This window comes from Arctopsyche grandis, chromosome 5 (assembly GCF_051622035.1).
Source record: "Arctopsyche grandis isolate Sample6627 chromosome 5, ASM5162203v2, whole genome shotgun sequence".
Lineage (NCBI taxonomy): Eukaryota > Metazoa > Arthropoda > Insecta > Trichoptera > Hydropsychidae > Arctopsyche > Arctopsyche grandis.
In genome coordinates this window covers 31,723,025-31,734,322 of record NC_135359.1, presented here as the reverse complement: position 1 = coordinate 31,734,322, position 11,298 = coordinate 31,723,025, and the positions used below count along the sequence as shown (strand labels likewise).

At 36.2% G+C, this 11,298-nt stretch overlaps 1 protein-coding gene across 1 annotated transcript; it reads right to left on the bottom strand.

Moving 5' to 3' along the window:
- Positions 1-3,796: 3,796 nt before the first annotated feature.
- LOC143911900 (uncharacterized) lies at positions 3,797-5,626 on the bottom strand. The gene is made up of 2 exons (XM_077430992.1): positions 5,455-5,626; positions 3,797-5,353 (listed from the first exon to the last, which is right to left on the bottom strand). The coding sequence occupies exons 1-2, from the start codon at positions 5,572-5,574 to the stop codon at positions 4,061-4,063; spliced, it is 1,413 nt and encodes a 470-aa protein (XP_077287118.1). The 5' UTR covers positions 5,575-5,626; the 3' UTR covers positions 3,797-4,060.
- Between the last annotated feature and the right edge of the window lie 5,672 nt (positions 5,627-11,298).

Here is an 11,298-nt window from a genome sequence, read left to right as displayed (position 1 = left end):
AAAAGAATTGCTTGAATGGTACCCGAGAGAATGCAAAAGGGTAAAAGGAAGACCGCAAGGAAGATGGGTGAACGAAATTAGGAAAATGTGCGGGGTGAGATGGATGAGTGTTGCGCAAAACAGAGACGGGTGGAAGCGTGTTGGAGAGGCCTTCATCCAGCAGTGGATGGCGAGTGGCTGTAAATGATGATGATGATGATATATATATATATATTTGTATGTGACGGACGATCAACCATCAACCAGTATGGGGAACAATTTTTTTTTTTCATCTTTTTCATATTTTTCATTTTTTTCAGTTTTTTTTCAGTTTTTTTCAGCTTTTTTCATATTATTTTCATTTTTTTAAGTTTTTTAATTTTTTTCATATTTTTCATTTTTTTTTCCATATTTTTCATTTTTTTTCATATTTTTCATTTTTGTGCTCCGGGCGCCGGGGGCGAAGCCCCCGGGGTGCCGAAAGCATCAGGGGCGCCGGAGGCGTCGGCGGTGCTGGGGCCGAAGGCCCCGGAGCGACGGAGGCATCGGGGGCGCTGGGGGCAAAGGCGTCGGGGCGTCGGCGATGCATAAAACGTAATTCGTAATCACTTCGTAATTTGTCATTCGTGCATCAATGTTTTCCCGAAACCAGGCGATTCAATATCTTTCGTCGCTTTCATTAAAGGATCTCGGTTATTCCGATGATAAACGGATTTTTGTAAATGACCACCCAACCGTTTCTAACAAAATGCTGCTGACCAAGGTGAAGTCCCTGGCTAAGGAAAAAGGTTTTTTGTATGTTTGGGTGAAACACTCGAAAATCCTATTACGAAATAACGATACCTCACCGATCACAGCTATCTACTCAGAACGAGATTTAAAGAATATTCAGTGAAGTACTCAATATCGTTTTTCTATTGAATGTGGCTATTTGTACATAGTACATAAGAAGATTATAAGAATATTAAAAAAAATGTTGTATTCGCAGACACCCGAAGAGTGTGATGTAAATAAAACTATTTTTTTGCAGGATACAAGAATGGTGGAGATATTTTCCAAAAATAAAAAAGTTTCTCTTGTAGAATATTTTAGTAAAGATTGGGATTCGTGCAGGGAAATGTGGGTACATTGTTTTCGAAAGTATCTCCCAATGATCGGTGATTCTACAACAAATAGAATTGAAAGGTCCTTTTGGACGCTCAAAAGCCATATTAAAACCGAGCTTCATTCCGTTCCGTCTATTGGAATTTGTATTATTGAACTTAACTACATCACACTAAGAATTAAAAATTCAAATGCAATGATGGAACAAAAAGTTTATCGAATAATGTATCCAGTTCCTGAAACAAGGCAATTACTAGATGTTGCATCATACAAATTAACAGTAGGAGGTATGCAATTATATCACAAATCTTTAAAATTACTTTTTATTTATAAAGCAAACATGTCAATAAAGGAAAATGCCAAAGTCAGGGAAAATTTCAAAGATGGTAGCAGTAAAAAATATTATACATCTCCAGAAAATTCCACATGCAGTTTTTGGAAATCATACATTGTTCCTTGTCGCCATTTTTTATTTGTGCGGGAGGAACAAAAAATCGATGCATTTCCAGAGGAATGTTTTCATCAAATATACAAAAATCAAGATATTGAAGTCGAATCACGAATTGATTCGTATTCACAATGAAGAATTTATCAGTAGTGATAGTGAAAATCAGAAACCTTTTAAGGACAATAAATAAAAAGGTAAAATTGCCATTTTTTGGTAAACGGACTACTAGTCATATGTCACAGGACAACTGGTCGCTCTAGATCGGTCACACGTGATCATCCGTCACACTAAAACTGGTCACGAGAAAACTGGTCACACCCTAATCTAATAATTTACTAGTTGTATTACTCGGCTTCGCTCGGTATGTGTAATATAAACCGCTTAAACATGACTAATCTAATAGTAACCATTTTATTAAATTCATTTGAATACTCATTTGTTTTTTTTTTTATTAAATTGACTCTCACTGCGCCCCCGGAGACTTCAAATCCTGTGAATCGAAAAAAATCGAATGTGTTCTTCCGAATCAACCAATGTTACATAAATACAAAGTCTCTTTCGAAATTATATATTAGACTAGCTATTTGTAATATAAAGTAGGATAATTACAAAAAGCAAAAAAATAAAAATAACTCCAATAAAAATAAAAATATATTGTCTCTTTCGAAATTATATGTATATACCAGAATCCGGCGGCTGCGAATTCTCGTATATATGTTACACCGAATCCGTGAAATTGTCTATGACACGCATTCGGCAAGAGAATTGCCGAATGCGTGAAAAATGCAAGCACGTTGCCCAGTTCACGGTTTCGGCAAATTCTTTGCCGAATGCGTGAACTGGACAGCGTGTAATATTATAACCAAGTGTCAAAGTGACAGCTGAATGAGGATGTTTAATTTACATATTATTATGTATAATATGACTACATACATGTGTTTCGATCATCTCATATGACTTGTACATAAATTAATGCTATTTTTATACATTTTGATCAATATTTTAAGTCGGAATTTTATACCTTTTGAAGAATCAGTATTATATTATAAATATTTTATTTCATTACACATGTCCCAGAACATAGCTCTCGGCTTCACCGACCAGACCAAATGTATAAAAACGTGAACGACTAAGAAATCACCGGGTGTGAAACGCTTAATCTAACTGCATATATCTCTCCGGAGTCCGGAGATACATTTTCCGAAGGACCAAAACAGCCCTGCGTGACCTGAGCCATAGAACACTTTGTATTTTAACAAGCTCATAGTCACCTCTCACTCATTGGTTTAACTTAAAAACATTTTTTGGACAGGGGACTATTACAGACAAACACTCTTTGAAGTCTTTGAGAATGGGCTAAAAATGTACCTTAAATTTAAACAATAAGTCACTATTAATAGTTTTTTGGGCTTTTATTATTTCTTTTACACAAAAATACAATGGAGCTGACTGTGTGTTCATACATAGTAAATAATTTTTACATGATATAAATTAATATTAAAAATTTTAACAACTTTTCTCACCGTCACAGATAGAATTTGCTCATATTTAAATTTAGCGCATTTCACAGGAGTTGTGACCACTAGAAATTATGTACTATATGCATTTCAATTATAATTGATAGTAGTAGTAGATTTATGTAAAGTTCTAAAAAACAACACCGGAGCGCTGCTGTCTATTTGCCGACTCCATGCTTTGAGCAGACAAATTCGCCAAAAAATTTGCCAAATCCGTGAACTGGGCAACATGCTTGCATTTTTCACGTATTCGGCAATTCTCTTGCCGAATGCGTGTAATAGACAATTTCACGGATTCGGTGTAACATATACATATAATTTCGGACTTCAAATCCTTTGAATCGAAAATAATCGAATCGGAAAAAAAAATAAATTGAATTTTGTGTTCCCAACCAACAAACAACCAATGTTACACACATACATATATGCAAAGTCTCTTTCCAAATTATATATCAGATTAATCTGAAATCCTAATTCTTATAATCTTCTTATGTACTATGTATGTACAAATAACCAATAAATCGTCGATACTGTATGTACAAATAGCCACATCCTTAAAAATTTGGGCCCTTCGAGAATGGTCCGTGATGCTTTGCATCAATCTGTGCAATGGTAGCTACGCCGCCGGCCAAAGAACCGCGGTTTGCCGACCCCAGGCTTAGAATGAGTTTTATATTTACCATAATTACATATATCAATTTTATTCAATAAATAAAATTATTACATTTAAAATAAATAAAACAAGTAAGCCAAATAATAGATGTGTATTCAATTTTCAATTGTCATTTCATTTAAAATTATTTAAATAAACTGCAATGAGAAGAAATGACATGAAAGGGGGGCACCAGAAACATCATGGCACGTATGCAGCCAAAATGTAAGAATATTTATATATTAACAGTATTTATAACAATAACAATTTTTTTTTATATTTATCCCAGTATGCATTTTATTGTGACCTGAGGGTAGATTTTAGAGTAAATGATTTTAAACAAATTTCACACTTAGGCTTTTACCCGGTGTGAGTTCTGAAATGTCCCACAAGTGCATTTTTTCGAATAAATGATTTTAAACAAATGTCACATTTGTATGGTTTTATGTCAGCATGCGATTTTTTATGTGTCTCAAGGCTATATTTGTGAATAAATGATTTTAGGCAAATTTCACATCTGTAAGGCTTTTCCCCCGTGTGAGATCTCAAATGAGATACAAGCTTTTTTTTATAAATAAATGATTTTAAACAAATTTCACATTTGTGTGGTTTTATCCCAGCATGCAATTTTTTATGTCTCTCGAGGCTAGATTTTAGAGTAAATGATTTTAGACAAATTTCACACTTGTAATGCTTTTCACCCGTGTGAGATATCAAATGTGACACAAGTTCATCTTTACGAACATATGATTTTAAACAAATGTCACATGTATGTGGTTTTATCCCAGAATGCAATTTTTCATGTGACACCAGGGTAGATTTTCGAGAAAATAATTTGAAACAAATTTTACATTTGTGTGGTTTTATCTGAGCATGCAATTGTTTATGTCTCTCGAGGTAATGTTTTTGAGTAAATGATTTTAGACAGATTTCACACCTGTAAGGCTTTTCCCCCGTGTGAGTTCTCAAATGTGACACAAGTTGATCTTTACGAACATATGATTTTAAACAAATGTCACATTTGTGTGGTTTTATTCCAGCATGCGATTTTTTATGTGTATCGAGGATAAATTTTCGAGTAAATGATTTTAGACAAATTTCACATTTGTAAGGCTTTTCCCCCGTGTGAGATCTTAAATGAGTTACAAGTGTACCTTTTCGAATAAATGATTTTAAACAAATGTCACATTTGTGTGGTTTAATTCCAGTATGCAATTTTTTATGTGTCTCCAGGTTAGATTTTTCAGTAAATGATTTTAGACAAATTTCGCACATGTATGGCTTTTTCCCCATGTGAGATCTCAAATGATTCACAAGTGCATTTTTTCGAATATATGATTTTAAACAAATGTCACATGGAAACCGCTTTTCTCCAGGGTGAGATCTTTTGTGTAAAATAAGTCCAGATTCACTGGGAAATGGCTTTAAGCAAATTTCACTATTCTTTCGGTGAATTGTTGGTAGTGAAGGCTCATCGTCCCATATTAGATCTTCCAAGAAAACTTCTTCAGTCTTGATGTTCAAGCAATCAGCTAACCTCAGTTGAGACGTTTCGTGGCTTCGAAAACAAGCCTTTCGAAAGCTGATCAACGATTCGAGATTGGTGTTACACGAAAGACACACCGTGTCTGGCAACCCATCGCCTCTTTTAACCTGCAGATCAAATGAAAAACACAATAGGATTGAGCGGTGAGAAGAGTTGGGAGAACCAATTGGGTCCACAACAGTATTGTAACCTGTAACCAGTAACCTACATAAATCTGACAGCCGGTCCGAATGCGTTGCTCCAGACGCTCTGGATGAGGACCTGGTCTCTGGAAGATGGAGACGGAAGACTCGGCCGGAGCTGATCCAAGACAAAGCCTGCACTCCATCGTCCCTGTATTTAACTGTGACAGCAACCAGATGCCTTATTCTTTTTGGTCTAAATTTGGTACTAGTTATACCTAGGGTTGTCAGGCGTCCAAATGTCCCGGTTTACGACTTTTTAACTTTCTACAGAAGTTTTTAACTCAGAATTAACATAAACTATAAACAAATAGTCAATGTCTGGTAAACACTGCAGCAATATTCGACAATGAACTATTTGTCTCTGTCTTACGAACTTTCTGGAGAACTATGTGTAGAAGGGAGTCTGAAATTTCAAATCTCTCTAAGTAGTCGTTCAGTTCGGCAAACGGACTACTAGTCATATGTGAACTAGTCACAGGACAACCGGTCGCTCTAGATCGGTCACACGTGATCACCCGTCACACTAAAACTGGTCACACCCTAAAATCGGTCAACCAGTTTTCTCTTGATCGATTTTAGGGTGTGACCAGTTTTTGGGTGTGACCAGTTTTTTCGTGACCAATTTTCGGGAATGGCCAGTTTTCGGGTGTGACCAGTTTTAGGGAGTGACCAGTTTTAGGTTGGTTGTCTTGTGACCGGTTCAAATTTGACTAGTAATCACCGAACCAGATTATTTATTATATTTCGGGCTTGGTCTATATCCATTGAGATCTTTTGAAAAATCTTGCTTAATTATCATAATACTATATATAAAAACCGACTGTCGCTAAATATATATATATATATATATATATATATATATATATATATATATATATATATATATATATATATATATATATATATATATATATATATATATATATAAAAACCGACTGTCGCTAAATATATATATATATATATATATTTGTATACCCCCGGGGTGCCGAAGACATCGGTTCGGTGATTACTGGTCACAAATTACTCGTCACAAAGTCACTGAAATCTCTATAACGGAACATCTGGCAGCCGAAAAGTCCATCATACTAACGATAACTATCATAGTAACGAGAACTTGAGTGCCAAATATTGTGTATTCGTGATTTTCATGACAAAAATTGTCTTTGTGACCACCTCAATGTGACGAATAGTCCAATTACCGAAGGCATCGGGGGCGCTGGGGACAAAGGCGTCGTGGCGTCGGCGATGCACAAAACGTAATTCGTAATCACTATGTAATTCGTCATTCGTAATTTGTAATTCGTGCATCAATTTTTTTCCGAAACCAGTCGATTCAATATCTTTAACTTTATTTTTATTCGAGTTTCAATTGCTTTTCGAAACAACCCGTTGAAATCAACGGGCCCAACACTAGTTTTTCATAGTTGCAGCTTCCCCTCGCATTTGATCGTCCTAATGGCGTGCAGCGAATTCTTTGGCAAACACAAAGATCGAGTGGAGGAAATTATCGAAGCAATTTGACTTTGAAGTCATCGAAGCAATCCTGAAGTATTGTTACACAGAAGAAATAAGTACGAGTTCATAAACATTCAAAATAATCTGTAGGCATATAGTACAACTGAAATGATCTCATCAGGTCACTGCGACACATATCCAGGAAAGTAATTAACGCATGGCACACGCTCGCCTCGTCAAAAGGTCGACACGTGTTTCTATACACGTGTCTTGGATACAAAGGAAGAACTCACTGAACCCATAAAAACCACGAACTACGTCCAGGCGTATGAACCCATAAAACTCTCGTCCTGAGAACACGTGCCCTGGAGAACAAAGAGATCTTTTGCACACGCCACGCTTAGAACTTCCATATATAAAACAACGCAGCAACCTCCACCGGCAGAGTGAGCATCTGGAGTTCAAATAGATCACTTCTCCGAAGAAACCTCTTCGTACATACAATAACCATTGTACCAATTGAACGAAAATAAACGATCCTCTTTCAAACTCAACTGAATTTCCATAGGCCGGGAAACGGTCGAAACCTTTCACTCGACCACCTGTTCTATAAATCAATTCAAAATGCGCTTTTTCTTTTCTTTTTTAAATATAATTTTAGACATAGGAGAAAAACACCGCAGAAAATCGTTGGAGCTAGCCAATCTACTCGAAGTGAAAATTCCACCGCAATTTAAAACAGTCAATATGTCCAATTGTCTGAAAGTTTTGAAACAAACTGAAGATCTCGAATTGAAGACGAGGGCAATGGATTTGAATCTGGATAATTTCGAGACGGTGAGTGTTGATTATATAAAAAAAAATATGTCACTTTGTTATTTTTCAATTCCACTTCTGATTCATTTGTACAAAACCATAGATCTAGAATATACTAGATCCGCCCTCACGTGTTATACTTGTCTCCCTTTTGGCGCATGCACAGTCCCTCTTAGTAGGTAGGTAGGTACCGCTGCGTCGTAGGGAAAAAAACCCAACTTCCCCGCTAGTTAAACCCCCCGCACCCCTCAGTTAGTGAAGACAAGATATCCGACCAAAATAACACGTCTGGGCCAATGTATTATACATCAATGTACAACACACAAGATTTTCTCAAGCTGACAGTCTCCAACGTGATCGAAATCTTGAAATCGGACTATTTGGTCGTGCCTTCCGAAGAAGACGTATTCTATGCTGTGAAATGGTGGGTAAAAATTATAACGATGCAAACCGTAAAAATGAATTGGCACGGCTGATGAGATCCTTGAGGTTATCCTTGCTCTCGGTGGAGGAATGAATGTTTCGAATAATGTGTTTTATTTTCAGTTTCTCGTCAGTAAAGTAATGCCGTTCTGTAATTCGTGTGCACAGTGTATGACCACCATTGGCCAAGAAATTGTAGACAAGGATAATAAATCTTCCATCTGAAAAGAGACCCCTCGTGGAAAAAAATAGCACTGGTTGGAAAATAAATGTAGTACTCTTTGTAATATTCGAATTTTTAATGCATCTGCCTTGTATGTAAATGTTTGAATAAATACATATGCAACTTTTCAAAATATATTTTTTTCTGTGAATATTTAATGTATTTTTATCGTTTCATTATTAGCCATTCAGCTACTTTTTACATAAATAAATACTATTATCCAAGTGAGCTGATCAATAAGTGAATGGCCAAAGTCAAAAACATACATACATACATATATTTCATATCTTTAAATCATAATTGTACAAAATTAATACAAAAGTGTATTCAATTCAATTGAATTCAGGAATTTTTGTATTTCATTTCTTGTAAAATAAAACGATTTTAAATATTTTTCAATAATAAAAAATAAAGAAAAACACATACTCCATTGTAAGTTATCAAAAATTGTATTGTATACATATTTCTGAAGATTTAAGCGGCATTAAAATTGAACATTAACGTCAAACCAGTGCCTCTCAAATATTTTTCACACGTTTCGTCAGTTAAATAATACTTTTCATCGAATTCTCAATTTTCCGTTATTTTCCATTATTCATTAACTGATAGTTACTGAATTATTTTAACAAATTACTCTGAAAATTTTTATTTAATTTTGAAATTTGATTTCGAACAAAATAGCGTTAATTTATATATAAAGTAACCCATGTATGTATATGTTTTTTTTTTTTGCGATTTGCTACATTCCAACGGTTCTCGAATGGTTTTTACGACGGTTTCTTGAACATTTTTACATTTTTCTTGTTATATAATGGTTTTTATTGAATCGTCAAATTTTCTAGTATTGTTAACTTTTTTGAGAAATTATCAATATTTTAATGGCTCTGAAACTTTTATTTTATTAGATTATTGATTAAATTAAAAACATTTTACTCAAAAAATTCATTTGCAAATAATCTAACTTCGTAAATACAAATGATTTTATAGACTTCCGCCCGTTTATTAAATTCCAGTCATTCCCAAACGGTTTGTAAAATTGTTTTTCACGCTGCCTCTGGCGAAGTAAACGTTTATTTTTCTCGTAAATAAACAATGTTTAAATCCTTTGTAGGAATCTCGTCGTCGTCATCGTCATCGAAACCTTCGAGAATATTCCGCAACAACAAACTACATTCCCGAAACCCAGACGACATGCACCTGCAGTCATTATATTAAACTCAGGCGGAACGCCCCTACCAGTCGAGTGGAACCAAAACGGTCGAAACACGCCGCCACCATTAAAATACATCGAGCGGAAAGGCGCCAAGCATTCCAGAAAATTCGACGCCTCGACGAAAACAAAATTCCTCTCGTACGCGTCAATAACCACTTCCATCAAGCATTCCAGAAAATTCGACGCCTCGACGAAAACAAAATTCCTTTCGTACGCATCAATAAACTAAATGCTCGTACGACCACTTCCATCAAGCATTCCAGAAAATTCGACGCCTCGACGAAAACAAAATTCCTCTCGTACGCGTCAATAACCACTTCCATCAAGCATTCCAGAAAATTCGACGCCTCGACGAAAACAAAATTCCTTTCGTACGCGTCAATAACCACTTCCACCAAGCATTCCAAAAACACTATAAAAGGAGGTACAACCCAAACAACGCCAGTCGACCCACAACAGCAAGCGTCGACACACAGCACCAGACCAGTCGACCCACAGCAGCAAGCGTCGACACACAGCAGCAGACCAGTCAACATACAGCTCCTGACCAGCCACCACTACACTACGCGGACTTGGAAGATCAACCAGCCGGACGAGCCAGCAACACACTGCCGTATCCAGAGACCTTCCGTACATAGCTGAATGCTGAGCCAGCGACACTCTACCATATCCAGAGACCGCTGAACGACATACTTTTGCCCACAAATACCATACCTTTGTACAACCATAGGCAAACAATAAAGCTTTATAAAACTAGCACAACAGTGTTTCGTTAGGCCGGGATACGGTCAACACACATGTAACCCGCCTACATTGGTACTACTCCGACGTGATCTACGCAACCTTCTGATCATCCAACAGCGCTGTCAACACATCGCTACCCCGCCTACATTGGTGACCCCATCTTTGAACCACACAACAGTGTTTCGTTAGGCCGGGATACGGTCAACACATCGTACCCCGCCTACACCTTCATGACATTTTTGACACCAGTGACTCAGCGATAAATACATTTTGTGTTTTCAACGATTTTCGACTGATTTTAAGATTGTTTTTCACACTTTTATTTAGTTTAATGATATTTTTATGGGATAATTCTATTGGATGTGGTTTTAACCTATTCATCTACGTTTCTCAATTATTTATACCTTTTTTTATTTTTATACTAGCTGAACCCCGGCATGCGTTGCAATGCCATAATAACGCATGCAATTCCCGTTCCCGTTCCCATTTGTCGGAAAAACGCAGGCATCGAACACATTTGAAATTATTGCGTTGCAATGACACTCATTCCCGTTTTTCCCGTTTCCGTTCCCCTTTTTTCCCGTTTTTTTTCACAGTAATCTTCCCGGACATGCATACAATAAATCCTGAAAGTTCCATCGTAATCGGTTCAGTGGTTTAGGAGCCTATTCGAGACACACACACACACACAGACATTCATTTTTATATTTTCTTTATTATTTATTCAGTCAATATTTCTTTCATATTGTGAATTTCTGGAATTAGCTTTATATAATGGTGTACATACATACATGTCTTTAAATACATTTTTTCACATACAAATTTGAATTCTGTGGATTTTCATTAAAATAATTGGTATTACTTTTATCGATTTTTTCATTTTTTTTACCACTCTTTTTACGCACGGTAGAGTGAATTGGTTTTGTACGGCTGAACATGTCATGCAATTTTGCAAAACTGTAACGTTGCACGAAATTGGAGTGAGATGCGGTT